Here is a 17,256-nt window from a genome sequence, read left to right on the forward strand (position 1 = left end):
GTGGAGCTGAGGTGCTGTGACCCCCAGGGCTGGGTGCCCCTGGTATCACTCACAGTGGGGGCGCGAGAGCATGAGCCCCGAGCTCAGGGCGGCTGCTCCAAGCAGGATGTGCCCCAGGGTGCGTGGGGCAGCGAAAGGGAGAGCAGCTCCTCCCAGACCGGCTGGGTACCGCTGAAGTTGCTCCCCAGCCAGTCACACCCCCGCCGCTAACCGGGAAATCACAGCCACTGTAGGCCAGTTCTCAGGCGCCCGGTCAGCACCGACATCCGGCACAGTGAGATGTTACCTGCAAACTCTGCTCACAGAGCAAATGTCTCTGTGACCCCCAAGGGCCACCACGGCGCCAGGCCGGGTCCTTCAGCCTCGGGACTGAAAGGTTTATTATAAAGAAAAGAGACCGAGGAAGCAGAGCTGTGAACTGGTAAAGCAACCACAGAGCCTCAGGCTACACATCAGCTTCTAGCAGGGGGGCGAGTTTGCTGGCTTATAGGTCCCTCTGGACTCAGCCACAGCTTGGATGGGTCAGTCTGTCCTTGGGGCAGAGCTTTGGAGCAAGAAGCAGGATTGAAAACCAAATGGAGATGCTGCAGCTGTGTTTTATATTCCTTTTGCCATGTGCCTGGTACTCCCTGTGTCCCAAACAAGCTTTCCAGCATGGAGAAGCCTGGGAGTTCTCTGTCCACCGGCCTGGCCTGCCCTGCCTGCTGCCGCCTCAGGTGCGGCCCCGGCTCCTTTCAGCGGGTCCGTGTACAGCCGATGGGCCGTCGAGCAGGCTGGGCTGGGCTGATGCCGATGTGTGTGTGCGTGGAGGGGTCACAGATCCACCCTACGTAGCTATAACTCACCATACAGTGACACACACAAACAAGCTCTCGGCCTTGGCAATCAGGAGGATTGTCGTAGGTCCCTCGTGACCCGCTCTGCTTACGTTCTGTGCAATTGTATAATATTGGTGTCAACACTATTGCAAAGTGTCCCATGGTTCCCCACACGCTGCCCCGATGGCGACGTCTCAGTGTACATTGCACCCGTGAAAACTCCACAGGCGCCGCCCGGCCTCCTGGCGGTCACGGCCCATCCCTCTCTCAAGGGGAGCACCAGAGCCCCAAGAACCCAGCAGTGCTCAGGTTCCTGCAGCCCCACGGGGCCGTCACTAACCCCAGCTCCCGTGCGCTTCAGGCCTCGGGGCCCGGCCGGGTTGAGGACACGAGCCAGCTGAGCCCAGACACACCCCTGAGTTTCAGATGCCAACAGGGGCCGTGATCAGCTAGCTGTGAAACCCCTGCTCCCACCCAGTCCAAACAGCATAGTGTCCTGGACCTTCAGGATTGGGGCCACGGCCCCAGCATGGAGACGGGTTCTGGGGGAGCCCATCAGCCGGCCAGGCCCCCGAGGGGTCTCGTTCTCCCTCCAGGGGAAGCCACGTGGCTTCACTGCCTCCTAGGGCTGGACCTCTGGGCCTGCAGACCCCCTGCTCCCCCCATGAGCCCGGGGCACGCGAGTCCCCTGGAGAAAAACCCCGATGGAGACTTGTACCATCTTGAGGAGCAGCATCCCCTCCACCAGCGTCTGCAGGAACACGCAGCCAGCGTGGGCCGACGGGCGGGTGATTAGTCACCTGGACCAGCCTGGGGACCCCAGAGAACAGAAAGTTACAGCTGAGACCATCCTGGTCAGCCCAGAGCCTCGTCCCTCTGACCTCCCTTTGTCCCAAGGCAGATGCACCCAGAGCCCTCAGCAGCCAGCACTTAACTTCCTCCTCCTCCCTCCCCGCTCCCAGCCCTTTGTTCCCGAGCCCAGTGGGGGATGCGGCTCAGCTCCCTGCCCAGGGGTGGCGGGTGCAGATCTCTCTGGGGCGCTGGTTGCTGGGCATCCGTGTCTGGGCAGTCGGATTTGCCACTGTCTTCTCAGAGCTCCACTGATATGGGAGCTAAGGCCCAGACAGCTGGGAGCCCGTTGCCCCTGTGTTAGCCTGCCCAGAGAGTGTCACGGAGTCCCCGGGCGATGCTCTGGAACTGCTCCCCACCAAGCCAGGCAGGACTTTGGGGAGCCTCCTTTCCCTTGGAGCAGACTGTCTGCAGGGCAAGAAGCTCACACGGCTTCACCTCCTGGGTCTCTCCTTGGAGCATTCAGCATCCTCTGCCCCTCCGGGCGCTTCCCACAGCGAGTCCACCCAGGCTGGGTCCTGGGGAAGCCACAGGGTCCTGCACCCCCACTTCGCAGTCAGACGTGACTCTCAGCCAGCCAGTAACACAGAGGTTTATTCGATGACAGGAACAGGGTCTAAAACAGAGCTTGTAGGTACAGCCAACCGGACCCCTCGGCCGGGTCCATTCTGGGGGGCAGTGAGCCAGACCCCCCACGTCTGCACTTCACTCCTTGTCCCCAGCCAGCTCCAGATTAACAACCCCCTCCAGCCCCTCCTCTCGGCTCAGTTCCTTTCCCGGGCCAGGAGGTCACCTGATCCCTTTGTCTCCAACACCTTCAGCTGGCACCTTTGCAGGGGAGGGGCCCAGGCCATCAGTTGCTAGGAGACAGAGTGCCAGGCATTTAGGGGCACTGGCCCTTTGCTCTGCAGCAATCACACACCCTTATTCCACCACCTCGATATTAAGAGCTGCCTAGGGGACACTGAGGCACCAAGACAGTATTCAGAGAAAACATTAAGAACATTCCTAGTTCATCACAGAGAGTGACAGGCCTGTCTATCCCCGAGGTAACTGCAGCACAAAGGGGAAACTGAGGCACACGTAGGCATCATGAAAATTTTGCAAAAGAATTCCCACGTTTTCACACCTAGTCCCTTTGGTCTGGGGTTCTCCCCCTGCTGCCGGGTGCTCCCAGAGGATGCGGGGAGTCGCTCTTGGGGAGGAGAATGGCAGAAGATGAGTTTTTTTAGGCTTTAGTTGATGATTTCTCCATCCAGATGTGGGGTGTTCCCAGCTCTGAGAGCCAAGCCTAGCCCGGCTCCGGTCACTGGCTCCTCTTTCAGGGAGAGCATAAAAATTGCTGTGGGAGAGCAGCTCTTCCATCAGTGTCCAGCCCCGGCCAGGCACCCGCTCAGCTCGCCCGGCCCGACGGGGAAGTGAGACAGAGGCAGGCGTTCGCCAGAGTCCAGACAGTAACTCCCGGTTCTGGTCCCTGTCCTATTGCTGCAAACCCGCAGGCGAGCTGCGCAGATCCCAGCCCCGTCTGGCTGAGACCTCGGGACCTTGCCATGGGCTGGTGCCTGGCCTGCCCGTGTCACACCCATGTGTGCCCATTTCTCAGCCCCTCTCCCTGGTGAGCCTGTGCTGCTGGCCCCTGGATTCATCTACTGTCAAGACAGTCGCTCTGTTCAGGGACCAAAATCTCCCTTGGACCTAAACCCTCAGGAGGCAGATGGAAGGGGCCTCGGGCCGGTGCCTGCCGGGTGCTCTGATGCCCAGGTGGACATTGTTTGGGTACCAGAGCTGCCATGGGGCGGGGATGCAGCTGCGCAGCTCTGAACGCCGAGCAGTGTGGGGGGCTGCGGTCTTGCTGCCAGCCAGCCCTGCTCATCCTCCCTCCCCACAGACAAGCAGGCGCTGGTGTCCGACGCCGTGGTCAACATTGTCTCGTGTAAGGATGGCCGCCAGCTGCTCTCCATCCCCAAGACGTGCAAGAAGGATGCAGGCCTGTACGAGTGCACCGCTGCCAATGCCCTGGGCACCGCCACCAGCTCATGCACTCTGGCCGTGGCACGTAAGGGCCCTGGGCATGGGAGGGTGCTGGCTGCAGCAGGTCCTGTGAGGTGGCCAGGATCGGAGCTGCCCCGTTCCTGTCCAGGGAGCACTCTGGTGGGGGGCTGCCAGGCCCTGTCTGCCAGGCCCCCCTGTGGCTACTGCCCCAGGGCACTCGGGCAGGAGCCAAGGGATGGAGGGTTTGTCTGAGGCCTCCACCAGGGCTGGCAGGGTGGGGGACTGTGCAAATTACCGGGGCCTGGTGGTCCGGAAGGGGGCCCAGGGCCTGGCTTCATCACCCCTGTTTAGCCAGTCTGCTCTTGCTGGGGGGGCCCGAACCTGCTTTCGGCAGCGCTGGCCCCTGCGCTGCGGGTGAGGCACATGCCAGAAGTGCAGAGCCCGGGGGCTGGTCACTCGACTGGCAAGTAGGCCCCAGCCCTCTGGTGCCACCAGCGCCACTAACCGGATCAGCTCTGCTCGTAACCGTGGTCTGGCTAGGCCGGCCCAGCCCCCTCCCTGACCCCTCTCCATTCCCTGCCTCCCCCCTTGGCCCATTTCTCGCCCTCACCAGCCCCATTACAGTGCGCTCTGTCTCCCCTGCCAGGCCTGCCGGGGAAGCCGGGCACTCCGGAGGTACCTCAGAAGTACAAGAACACGGTGCTGGTGCTGTGGAAGCCTGCGGACAGCCGGGCCCCTTGCACCTACATCCTGGAGTGCAAACTGAACGGTACGAGGTCTTCCGTGCCCAGCCGGCACTGCCTGGGCCCATGGGCAGGGCTGGCCGGGCCTGGATTCCCAGGGGGCAGCTCTGGGACCGCTCTGGTCAGTCCCCTCAGCCCTGTGCTCCCCCCTCCACTGCTCTCCCATGACTGGTGCTGGATCCCCAGGGTACAACCTGGGACTCTGGGACCAGCAGCAAACCCCTCCAGGTGCTGTGATCACTCAGCCCAGCTGCTTGCGGAGCCCCGCACCCAGCTCCATTGAATGTTCCCAGAGCCGGTCAAAGTACAAAGCAGGTTTATTCACTGCAGGAAGGTTGGTTGTAAGTGATTGGAAGTGGGAGGCATAAAAGGTCAGAGGCAGGTTTAGTTGGGAATTGGTTGAGTTAGTTGGGGTTGGTCCTGCTTTGAGCAGGGGGTGGGACTAGATCCCTCCTGAGGTCCCTTCCAACCCTGAGATTCTGTGATTCCACGATTCAGGTACCAGAGACAATAACCAATACGGGCCCAGTCTGAATCTTAAAGCTTATTCCTAGGCCCTGCCAGTGTCGTGGCTGTGAAGAGTATCACGGGCCAGGAAATTAGCCCTTCCCTTTGAAATCTCCTCTCCCCAATGCCGCCGGGAGCGTCCCAGCCACGGGGCTCCTAGCTGCGAGTCCCACCTAGCCTGGGGAGGGACAGGAGTTGTGCTTCCCCTGCTCAGGGGAGGGGGGATCAGACTCACCTCTGGGGACCTTTCGGGTTGGGACCCCCATGAAACCTCAGGTGTAACTGACTGAAAACGTGAAATTAACCAATTTCCCTACTCTCTGGCTGTGAAATTGATCAAAATGGATGGTGAGTTTGGTAGGGCCCAACTTACACTAGGCAGCATTTGGATCAAGCAGTTTTCTCACCCCACTGGATGTCACAGGTCTTCATACGCTGGCTTCTCTCTCCAGCCTGGGGCCAGTCTCCTCAGCTGGAGTCTCTGTCTCCTCCATGTTCTTGTGGCTTCCCGTGTAGGTGGGGGAGGAGAAGGCCAGGGCATGATGCCCCCGTCCCCTATTTGATACTCTCAGCCCATGTGCCCAGACGTGCCTGGGGGGCTTTGCTGAGTCGCAGAGCTGAGCAGTCCCATTGTGTGGCGCTCGCACAATTGTCACTGAATTGTAACCGCTTGATTCCCGCGCCCCTGCTGATCAATGATCCCTGGACACTCCTGGGAGCAGAGACTCACGTTTACGGCAAAGTTCAGGAGCAGCCATTCAGCAAAGTCTTCTCCCTTCATACACACTAATGATACGTGACCAAGGGGTTCAGCAGATCATGACCTTTCGTATCACAGCGTACGTGGCCTGCTTTCTGTGAGGTCTCGCACCCCTGTCTGAATGATAAATATGGGGGTCACAGGGTGTTATGTGGAGTGCGTCACAGGATCTCTGCAGTCCCCAGGCCTCGGGACCTGCACAGCTCAGGGGTCTGTGGGCAGAGGCATGGGCACCAGATGCTGGCCCCACACTGGAGAGCCCCCAATAGCCCTTCTGAGGGCCAAGGAGCCCTGAGCAGCACCTCTGGGTGCCTGCCCTTCAGCGTTCATACCCCTGCTGCAGGGGTGGGATTGAGGACCCTGCTAGGGCCCCGTGCTGCCCACACCCAGGGCACCATCTCCCTGCAGATCCCAGCGCTGTGTCGATCTCCCACCGCAGCCAGTGCCCAGCCGGGCGCTGATGGCTGCACGTCCCTCCCCAGGGGAACGCGAGTGGAGGACCATCAGCTCGGGCATCCCCGACTGCTACTTCAACGTGACGGAGCTGCCCGCCAGGAGCACGGCCAGGTTCCGGGTCGCCTGCATCAATATGGCTGGCCAGGGGCCCTACAGCAACCCCTCGGAGATGGTGGCCATCGAGCCCGATGGTGAGTGAGCTCCTGGGGGGCCCTGGCCCAGCCCCATCCCTGGCCGCTCTGGGGTCGTGGTGGGTGCAGCAGCGCCAGGCCAGGGACATGGGGATCGTGGGGAACTGGGTGGTAGTGGGGCCTGTTTGTGTGTCGTGGACCAAACTAAAGCGGGGGGTCCCCCTAGCAGGCGGGGGGGGGGCATGTGCTGGCCTCAGTGGGGAGGGGTGAGGGGCTCCCAGCTGCCCTGCTCCATGGCTGCAGGGGTTGGGGGGGATCCTGGTTACTGCCTCAGTCGCTCCCTTGGCTCCATCTGCCCCCCATCTCCCCGGGGCGGGGTGGGGCAGGGCACTCACTGGCCGTCTGCTTTCTTTTGTTTGCTGTCTAGATCCCAGCGCTGCCCGGAAGGATGTGGCTGCCCCCGAGAGAGCAGCTTCCAGACGCTCCACCCAACCCCCTCCTGCCCAGCCCGTGCCCCAAACCGTGGGGGCCCCTCCCCCCACCCCGCCCCGCAAGCACAAAGGGGTCGTGCACATGCCCGGTCGGGCAGCCCAGACGCCTGTTCCCAGGGACGTCTCTGCTGCCATTCAGCCGCCTACCCGTGCCGAGACAGAGCCTGCCCCCCAAGAGCAGCTCTGCCCTCCTGCCGCCCCCCCAGCAATTGCTGGGTCTGGCTCCCCAGAGCTGGTGTTAACGCCATCCAGGGCTGCCCCTCCGCGCCCCCTCGCTACCCACACAACCAGCCAGGCGGTGCAGGGATCACCCACCCCAGGCCCCCCCTCACCCCGGGGCTCACCCACCCGTCCAGCCCAACCCCCTTCCCGACTCTCCCCCATTGCTCCAGCATTGGCCACGCCCGTGTCCCCCTCCCCCAAAGCGGCGCCCATGTACGTGGTCACCTCCTTTGTCTCCATGCCAGCGACACCCCCCACGGAAGCCCTGTCCCCTCTCCCCAAAGAGGCGGTGCCATCAGCCACACAGTTCCTGAGCCAGAGTGCCACCCCGAGCAGGGAGCCCAGCGGCCCCGCCAGCAGGCTTAGCCCCACGGGGCCGGGGGCTCCAGAGGCAAAGGAGGGCACAGCGCTGCGCCAGGGGGTCCCCCAGAAGCCTTACACCTTCCTGGAGGAGAAAGCGAGGTTAGTGCTGGGCACCAGGGTTCGGCCAGAGCAGCTCCTGGGATCCCCTGCAGTGTGCCATGCTCCGCACTGCCGGGGGGGGGTATCAGAGAGCGAGATCCAGTGGGGTCCACCTGACCCTATGTCCCGGCATCACGGACCCCCAGGATCGGGGCCACGGCCCCTGCATGGGGACAGGTTCTGGGAGGCCCCTTCAGTGGGCCAGGCCCCAAAGGGTCTCACTCTCCCTCCAGGGGAAGTCACGCGGCTTCATTGCCTCCTGGGGCTGGACCCCTGGGCCTGCAGCCCCCCTGCCTCCTCCCCCGTGAGCCCCGGGCAGCGAGTCCCCCTGAGACAGACCCCGATGGAGACTTGTACCATCTTGGGGGGCAGCACCCCCTCCACCAGCGTCTGCAGGGACACGCAGCCAGCGCGGCCGACAGGCGGGTGATTAGTCACCTGGACCAGCCCGGGGAGCCCACAGAAGTGGAGGTTAAAGCATCGGCCAGAGCCCAGGCACAGGCAGGGAGCCCCATGGCCCCAGCTCTGCCCCAGGCTGCCCCACACAGGGCTGCAAGGCCAGCGGCTGGCCCAGGGCTGAAGAGTTGCGGTGCAGCCCGTGGGTCTTGGTGGGAGGTCGGGCTCTGGGGCCCCGACCCTGACGGGTCACAGTCCTGCAGCCTGAGCCTGAGCGAGCTGACCCAGGCCAGCCGCAGCCAAACCGGGGGGCTTTTATCCCTGTGTCTGACGACCTCGGGTGGGCTCCAGCTGGGAGCCCCCGCTCCTGCCAGCAGCTGGCTCTAATCCCCCGTCCGCTGTTCACTGGCTGGGGGGTTGTGCCCAGCCTCCCTGAGGATAGGGGGGGAAATCCCCGCCCCCCCCTCCCGGGACTGGCTTTTCTGGGATTCCCCACTGATATGGGACTGGGCCGAGCCAGTCCTTGGTAACAACCTTCCCGACTCAGACAGCCCGGCGACATTCACACCAACGTCTCTGAGCCTCCCCCAGAGCAAACCGCCCCCCCCCCCCGGAACCATGCAGCTTGTTGGGAAAACCGAGGCACAGGGGCATACAAATATCTCCAGCGATTCCCCCTGGGCCACTCCCAGGTAACCCTGGAGCACCTGCCCCACAGCCTGGGGCTCTCCCCTTTGTGGGGTGCAGGCTGTGGCTTGGCAGCCTAGAAGTGGCCCCTGGAATCAGGGCTCAGCAGCTGATGACCGACATGGCGCCCAGCGCAGGTTCTCCGGCAGCATCAGTACCGGTGTCTCAGGGCTCCCTGGGCTTGGCTCTGGGCAGGGGTGGGAGGGCGCAGGGTGGGGCAGGGAGACGTCCTCAGCATGGCTGGCTGCCCACCTGCTGCCGGGTGTCACCAAGGCAGCTCTCTGCTGGGTTTGGGGTTCGATCCCCCCAGTCCGAGCCTGGTTCTTCCTGTAGCTTTTGGATCAGGTCTGGTCCCGGCACCAGCCGGCATCTCCCCAGCTCAGTGCTGGCCCCCTTGGCACTCGCCCTGGGGCAGCCCACCCCACTGTCCGTAGGCTCCAGGCCAGCACCGAGCCTTGGCCAGTTTCCTCCCCGGCAGGGAGGCCAGGGCCGAGTTTGCCCTGTGAGACTGGCAGGAGCTGCCCCCCTCCCGCGTGAATCTGGAGTCGCTCTCAGCCTGCGCGGTAGGTGGGGGGGGGGGGGCTGCCAGCTCTCTGGCACTCAGCCCAGGGAGCGGAAAAGTGCTGCCAGGGCTGGCTGGGTCTGACCAAAAAAAAAAAATTGGAGCTATGCCCATCTCCTAGAACTGGAAGGGACCCTGAAAGTTCATTGTGTCCAGCCCCCTGCTCTCACTAGCAGGACCAAGTACTGATTTTGCCCCAGATCCCTAAGTGGCCCCCTCAAGGACTGAACTCACAACCCTGGGTTTAGCAGGCCAATGCTCAAACCACTGAGCTATCCTCCCCCCAGCACTTATGCTGCCCCTGGGCCAGATGTGCCCCTGTGCCCAGCAGACCCAACCTGCCCCCCACGGGCCTGGCCTCCACCTCAGCTCCTTGTTCTCCCGCTGCTCTGCACAGCCGGGTCTCCGGCACAGGGGTGGGTGTTGCTGGACACCAGATATCCAGGCAGGTCTCTGCAGAGATTAAACAACTTCCCCTCCCACAGTCAAACATGCAGCACATGGGTAAACTGAGGCACACACAACATTGAGAAAATCCCCACATGGGGGGAGGGAGCCAGGCTTGGGGGGAGCTGAGGAGCCTGGCGAATCTGCCTTCGTTCTGCGGCCACACAGCAGTGCCTAGAGGCACCCGGGGGGCTGTCTCTGCTCGGACCCCTTGCAGCCCCGCTGCGCAGCCGGTGCCAATGGTGTCCTGTCCCTTAGGGGCCGGTTCGGGGTGATCCGGGAGTGCCAGGAGAACGCCACGGGAAAGCACTTCATGGCCAAGATCATTCCCTACGAGGCGGAGAAGAAGCAGAGCGTCCTGCAGGAGTACGAGATCCTCAGGGGGCTGCACCACGAACGCGTCATGGGCCTGCACGAGGCCTACATCACCCCCCGCTACCTGGTGCTGATCGCTGAGCACTGCGCCGGCAAGGAGATCCTCTACCACTTCGTGGACAGGTGGGGGCAGGGCTGGGCCTTGCGCTGTGGAGGGGGGCAGAAAGGGAAGGGGGCAGGGCTGGGCACTGGTAGCTGGGGGGGGGCATGGGGGTTGGGGGATGGGCCCAGCAGGGGAGGGGGGGCGGTCTCTGGCAGTGGTGGGAGGGGGGATGGGCCCTAGCAGGAAGGGGTTGGGGGGATGGGCCCAATGGGGAAGGGGGGATGGGTCCTGCCAGTGGGAAACGGGCGGGCGCTGACCCCCTGTAATGATGTGGTTCTGGCAGGACCCAACTGAGAGTGCCAATTCAGGACCAATCGCTTAAACAGGGCAGTTACAGCCCCAGGCTGGGGTTTTTCCACCTCTGAGGCAAACCAAACCAGCCAGACCAAGCGGACTTTGGTATCACCCCACTGGCTAACCAGAAGTCACACAAGCAATTTCCTTAGACACTCCAGTCTCCCAGTATCACCACCAGTGCCACTCGTCCTGGGGATGAATGGTTATGAAAACCAACATCCCAATGAAAGAAAAAAGGTTCTTCTGATCCCAAAGGACCAAGCCCCAGACCAGGTCAATAGACAAGTTAGATCTTACCCACAAATCACTGTGTTGCCAATCCTCTAGAATCTAAAGGTTTATTTATAAAGGGGAAAAGATACAGTTGGGAGCTAGAATTGGTTAAATGGAATCAATTCCATACAGTGATGGCAAAGTTCTTAGTTCAGGCTTGTAGCAGTGATGGAGTAAACTGCAGGTTCAAATCAAGTCTCTGGAGAACATCCCCCGCTGGGATGGGTCATTCAGTCCTTTGTTCAGAGCTTCAGCTTGTAGCAAAGTCCCTCCAGAGGTAGGAAGCAGGATTGAAGACAAGATGGAGATGAGGCATCCACCTTATATAGGCACTTCCAGGTGTAAGAACACTTCTTTGTTCTTACTGTGGAAAATTACAGCAAAATGGAGTTTGCAGTCACATGGGCCAGTTTCTGCACACCCTGCTGAGTCACAAGGCGTATTTGCCTCCTCTCAATGGGTCAATTGTGTAGCTGATGGTCCTTAATGGACCATCAAGCAGGCCAGGCGGAGCTAACCCCAACTTGTCTGGGGTGTCTTCCAGAAGCCCAGAACAAATTTGAAATACAGACAGTCTAGAGCCAATACTCATAACTTCAACTACAAAATGATACAGACATACAGACAGCATAACTATAACCAGCAACCCAGAACCTGGTCTTAGACACCTTATATGACCCCCTTTTCCATAAGGATTTGGTACCACTACAGGACCTTGGTTGCAGCCATGGTCTATATGGTCCCAGATTATATCAGTAACGTCACACCACCCTCCCCGCAGGTTCCGCTACTCGGAGGACGACGTGGCCGGCTACGTGCTGCAGCTGCTGCAGGGGCTGGAGTACCTGCACGGGCGCCGCATCGTGCACCTGGACATCAAGCCTGACAACGTGCTTGTCACCCCCAGCAACGCGGTGAAGATCATCGACTTCGGCAGTGCCCAGAGCTACAACCCTCTGGTGCTGCGCAGACTGGGGCGCCGCGTGGGCACGCTGGAGTTCATGTGTGAGTGCTCGTGCCTGGCACGCCCTGCTCTGCGCAGGGAGTGAGTGACTCCCCGATCACCCGGCAGGCCGGAGCCTGACCCACTCCCCTTCTCTCCCCTGCAGCTCCAGAGGTGGTGAAGGGAGACCCAGTGGGTTCTGCAGCCGACATCTGGGGGGTCGGCGTGCTCACCTACATCATGTGAGTCCCCTGCAGGGCGCGGGGGAGCCAGGGCTGGGGCCTTAGTGTGGCTGTACACCATGGAGCTGGGGTGCGGGGCATACAGGGTTAATGCCCTGGAATGAGGTGCAGGGCAGGGCACAGCCTGGTCTCTGTCTGACGCAGGGGCTGCGGGTCAGGAGTGAGGGGCACCGGCTGGGGGGGCAGGGTTGGGCTAGCAGGGGCTGCGGGTCGGGAGTGAGGGGCACTGGCGGGGGAGCAGGGCTGGGCTGGGCTAGCAGGGGCTGCGGGTCGAGAGAGGGGCACTGGTGGGGTGGGGCAGGGCTGGGCTGGGCTAGCAGGGGGCTGGGAGTCGGGAGTGAGGGGCACCTGCAGAGCGGCGGGGTGATATCCCTGGGGGTTCCAGCCCTGAACCAGTGAGCACTGGTTGCCCCTTCACACCCTGCATTTAAAGTCTGAGGCACTGCGGGACTGGGGCTGTTTCTGGCCTGGCCCTGGGTTCAAGAGACACCAGCATTAATCCCCGCGGTGGGGCCGAAGCAGAGCCCTGGGCTGGCAGCAGGGCCGGTGCTGGGCTGTGTCTGTGGCAGCCAGCTGGGCGCGCACCCCCGTGGTGCAGGGACCGGAGGAGGGCTGGGGCTGCGCTGGCCCTTGGCCGAGTCCGGGGGGCTCCTCACCCCCTGTGGTGCCGGTCCCCAGGCTCAGCGGCCGGTCGCCGTTCTTCGAGCTGGATCCCATCGAGACTGAGAACAGGATCCTGGCCGGGCGCTTCGACGCCTTCAAGCTGTACCCCAACGCCTCGCAGAGCGCGGCCCTCTTCATCCGCAAGGTGCTCTGCATCTACCCCTGGTGAGCGCCGGCCGGCTGTGCCAGGTCCAGGCCTGCCTCTCGCACGCACTGTGCGTGGGCTTGCACGGGGGGCAGCGGCTCTGGGTTCTATCCCAGCTTGGGGATGGGAGTGGGGGCTAGAGCAGGGTTCTCAAACTGGGGGTTGGGACCCCTCAGGGGGTCATGAAGTTATTACATGGGGGGGTCACAAGCCTGCACCCCAAACCCCACTTTGCCTCCAGCATTTATAATGGTGTTAAATATATCAAGTGTTTTTAATTGATTGGAGAGGGGGTTGTGCTCAGAGGCTGCTCTGTCCCGGGGTCACCAGGCCAAACCTTTGAGGGCTGCGGGGCTGGTGGGCTGGAACAGGGCAAGTGGGAGTCAGGACTGGCTGGGCTTTGGGCTCACCTGCGCCCCGGGGGACGAGCAGCCTAGGGCTCTCCGGCGGGAGACCCGGCCACTCCCTCACCCCGGCTCTCCCTGGCTCTCGCAGGAGCCGGCCCACCGTCAAGGACTGTTTTGCCAGCCCCTGGCTGCAGGACGCCTACCTGATGAAGCTGCGCCGCCAGACCCTGACCTTCGCCACCAACCGGCTCAAGGAGTTCCTGGTGGAGCACCAGCGGCGGCGCGGCGAGGCCGTCACCAAGCACAAGGTCTTACTCCGCTCCTACCGCGGCTCCGGCAGCCAGCCGCCCCCTGCGCCGGTCACGCAGTAGCCCCCCCCCCCCGCGGCGACGGAGGAGTCGAAGGAACATTCCAGGGGCCGGGCCCGCGGCGGCAGGTTCCCGGAGGCTGGCGCGCTCCGGCAGGGCAGGGCAGGGCTGGGCCGCTCAGGGCGCAGAGGAGACCGCGGGCCACTCCGCCCAGCAGAGTCGCACTGCTCCACGCTTGACTGCTCCCGCTCCTCCTGCGGGGGCCTGCTGCCGGGGCGGGACGTCCTGTTTGCTGTGCCGGAGGCCAGGGAAAGCTACGCAAACAGCTAGACTTGCAGGACTAGGGGCTGCAGGGGGAGGGGAGTGTCTGGGGAGCCCTGTCAAGGGGGGAGATGGAGGGCCGGGGGCAGGAAGCAGGAGCTGTGACGATGGGAAGCCACCAGCATTGTCTGCCCTTTGAGATGTTTCCCCCGGGTTTGGGGGAGCCCAGCCCGGCCCGCGGGGTTCCACCGCCAGCAACCAGCTCGGCGCGTCTTCTCCCTCCAGCGCCACACGTGCTCTGGGGCTGGGCTGGAGGGCTGCCCACGTGCCCTGTAACCGGAGCTGGGGGGAGCAGAGCCGCGTCCTCCGGGGTCCTGGCAGCAGCGCCCAGCGTTAGTGTCAGCGCGGTGCTCACTGCCTCCTGCACCTCTCCAGGGCGCTGTAGCCCTGGTTTGGCTGTCCAGCACCGGCCCCACTCGGTGGCCTCCCTCCCTGCCCCCATGCCCGCAGGCTGCCGAGGCGCTGGCGGGGCAAATGGTGAGTTTGCCTCTGTGCTGAACATGGCTGAGCTGGTTGTGCGACACCCCCCCCCCGCACAGCTCGGGCCCCAGGGAGTGGCTACAACACGCCTGCGCTGGGGGGGGGGCTGTAGTGGCCGGCGGGGAGGCTTCACTGGGGGGGGGGGTTGACTGAGGGCAGCCTGTGGCTTCAGTTCCATTGGAAGTCAGGGAAACTGGTGCCCGTTATGGATGAAGGCAAACTGAGCAGCCTCCTCACCGCCCCCCTGCACCTGGGGAGCTGCTAGGAGTCACCTGCTGTGTCCAGCCACAGTCTAACACGCAGAGCGATGCCCGTGAGCCCCTGTGCACACACAGTGACACGCCTGTACACATGTACAGTGACTTCCCTATGCGTGCATAGCGACATGCCTCTACATACACACGCCTGTACACACACACAGTGACACGCCTGTACACACACACAGCAACATGCCTGTACACATGTACAGTCACTTCCCTATGTGTGCATAGCGACATGCCTCTACATACATACACACATGCCTGTACACACACACACAGTGACATGCCTGTGCACATGTACGATGAGTCCCCTATGCACACCTAGCGACACGCCTGTACACGTACAATGACTCCCCTGTGCACACAGCGATACGCCTCTACATACACACACATGTCTGTACACATGCACAACATGCCTGTACACATGTACAGTGACTCCCCTATCCACGCACAGCTGCATGCCTGTATGCCCCCCTACACACACACAGTGACGCCTGTACAAACGTATACACAGACAGGGACACACCTCTACGTACACACATACGCCTGTATACATGCACAGAGACACACCTGTACATACATACACACACACCCCTGTACATACGTACACACACGCACTTATACACATGCACAGCGCCAAGCCTTACATCCCACGCACACACAGTGATGCCTATACTCACGTACACACACACAGCGACACACGACACTCCCATACACCCCATGCATGCGCACACACCTGGAGCGTGGTGACACAGAACGACACTCCCCCATACGCCCCCCTGTGCTGCCCAGTGCCAGGCAGCTCCCAGATAACTGCCCCCGCAGGGCCCTGCCCCAGGGATGCCTGCCCAGGTCTCTGCACCAGCCACCCCCTCGCTCTGCGCGGGACTCATGGCCCCCTCCTCCACCCTGGGGCTTTGGCTGGACCCCTGGCACTGCGGCCCCCAGAGATACTGCGTGGGGTGGCAGCTTTGGACACAATCCCACCCCGCTTCCCCCAGCCATTGTCCCTCCCCAGCCATTGTCCCCTCGCTTCCCCCAGCCGTTGTCCCCCCGCCCCCCTCGCTGGGCTCTGGGCTTGGGACTGCAGTTGCTCTGGTGTGGACAAGCCATGTGACTGAGAAGCAATAAAGGCCCTGACAGCCCGGCCTGGCTCCGTGTTGTCACTGGGGAGCCCGGCAGCCCCCCGGCTCACAGTCAGCGGGGGCAGGGACCCAGCCGGCCGCTCCAGGCCGGTTTCAGAGGCGACTGGCCCAACGCCGAGGCTACAAACGGTGGCTGAAAAGGAGCCACCCTTCCCGGCGCGTTCGTAGCTGGCCAAAAGCTGGGGTCCCGCAGCAGAGACGGCGCGTGGCCCTGCCAAGCAGCCGGCCAGGCTCCCACGGGACAGGAAGCAGCACTTGGAAATAACAGAGCAGCGCTGGACGAAGGGGGCAGAGACCCAAACGAGTCGTTCTGAGCTGCGGCACATCAGGGAGGGACCCCGCTGAATCCTAGGAAAGCGATAGGCCCCTTAGCCGACAGGCTACAACGTTATACCAAGGTTCAGTGCAAAGTTTCCATATACCAAGGCTCATCAGTAAAAGGTTTCTCTATGAGGCTTTGATACAAAGTCTCATGAAAACCGAGGTTCCTCGTGGATAGACCCACAACAAGGTTATATGAAGAGGCACAATGCAAAGTCACATGAAAATTATCAGAGATTTATCTGCTCTAGGGAGGTGACGGAATCTCCTTCCTTAGAGGTGTTTAAGGCCCGGCTTGACACAGCCCTGGCTGGGATGATTTACTTGGGGATTGGTCCTGCTTCGAGCGGGGGGTGGGACGAGACCCCTCCTGAGGTCCCTTCCCACCCTGTGATTCTAGTAGGCTCAGTGAGGAAGTGCACGTAGGGAGGAAAACTCAGCTGCACAGGTACAAACTGGGGACTAAGTGGCTCGGTGGTAGCACCGCTGGACAGGGTCCGGGGTTACGGTGCAGCACGAACTGAGGATGAATCAGCAATGTGATGTGGCTGTGAAAAGGGCCAATCTCATTCTGGGGAGTAGGAACAGGAGCATCGTATGGGACATGGGAGCTCACTGTCCCGCTCTGCTCAGCACTGGCGATGCCTCAGCTGGACTCCTGTGTCCAGTTCCGGGCCCTGCACTGCAGGAACAATGCGGATAAATTGGAGAGAGGCCAGAGGAGAGCAACAGACCTGACCAAAGGTTTAGAGCAGTGGTTCCCAGCCAGAGGTGCATGTACCCTGGGGCATGCGGGGGTCTTCCCGGGGCACGTCAACCCATCTAGGGGTTTGCCTAGTTTTACAACAGGCTACAGAGAAAGCCCTAGTGACGTCAGTGCAAAGTAACATTTCAGACAGACGACGACTTGTTTCTGCCGCTCTGCAGAGCACTCACTGAAATGTAAGTACCATAGTTCTAGTCCAATCGGTTTCTTTATAATGATATGGTAACAATGGGAAAGTCCACACTCTCAGTAATCGTGTGCTGTGACCCTTCTGTATGTTATGGCTGACTTTGTAAGCGAGTCAATGTTGAGGGTTTTGAGAAGCGTTTTGAGTAGTTAAATGAGGTGAAACTTGGGGGGGAGCAGGACAAATCAGCCTCCTGCAAGAGGTGCAGTCGTCTGGTCTGGAAAGGCTGAGATCCACTGGTTTAGAAAACCTGCCTTGTGGGGGAAGGTGACAAACCTGGGTCTGTTTAGTCTGGAGAAGAGACGACTGAGAACAGGCTTCCACCTGCAAAAGGATGTTACAGGAAGGACCGGAAGCGATTGTTCTCCATCTCCAAAAACTGTAACTGAATTCGAAAAAGAACGAGGTAAGTTCCTGGAGGCTGGTCCAGCAATGGCTATTCGCCAGGCTGGGCAGGGACGTGCTCTGGGAGTCTCTAAACCCCCAACTGCCAGACACTGGGACTGGGCAACAGGGGCTGGATCACTTGATGATTCCCTGCTCTGTTCATTCCCTCT

The 17,256-nt window shown here is 61.7% G+C and overlaps 1 protein-coding gene across 5 annotated transcripts in view; it reads left to right on the plus strand.

Moving 5' to 3' along the window:
- The window catches only part of SPEG (striated muscle enriched protein kinase), a 111,780-nt gene extending 96,190 nt beyond the window's left edge, over positions 1-15,590 (plus strand). For all 5 annotated transcript variants that reach the window (XM_030579991.1, XM_030579992.1, XM_030579993.1 and 2 more), the window contains exons 33-41: positions 3,556-3,723; positions 4,306-4,428; positions 6,152-6,316; positions 6,684-7,431; positions 9,782-10,021; positions 11,353-11,576; positions 11,681-11,756; positions 12,435-12,584; positions 13,060-15,590. In XM_030579991.1, coding sequence (XP_030435851.1) covers positions 3,556-3,723; positions 4,306-4,428; positions 6,152-6,316; positions 6,684-7,431; positions 9,782-10,021; positions 11,353-11,576; positions 11,681-11,756; positions 12,435-12,584; positions 13,060-13,282 — 2,117 coding nt within the window. In that variant the 3' untranslated portion in view covers positions 13,283-15,590. The remainder of the gene's footprint in view (positions 1-3,555; positions 3,724-4,305; positions 4,429-6,151; positions 6,317-6,683; positions 7,432-9,781; positions 10,022-11,352; positions 11,577-11,680; positions 11,757-12,434; positions 12,585-13,059) is intronic.
- The last annotated feature ends 1,666 nt before the right edge of the window (positions 15,591-17,256 follow it).

The sequence above is a fragment of the Gopherus evgoodei genome, chromosome 11, assembly GCF_007399415.2.
Source record: "Gopherus evgoodei ecotype Sinaloan lineage chromosome 11, rGopEvg1_v1.p, whole genome shotgun sequence".
NCBI lineage: Eukaryota > Metazoa > Chordata > Testudines > Testudinidae > Gopherus > Gopherus evgoodei.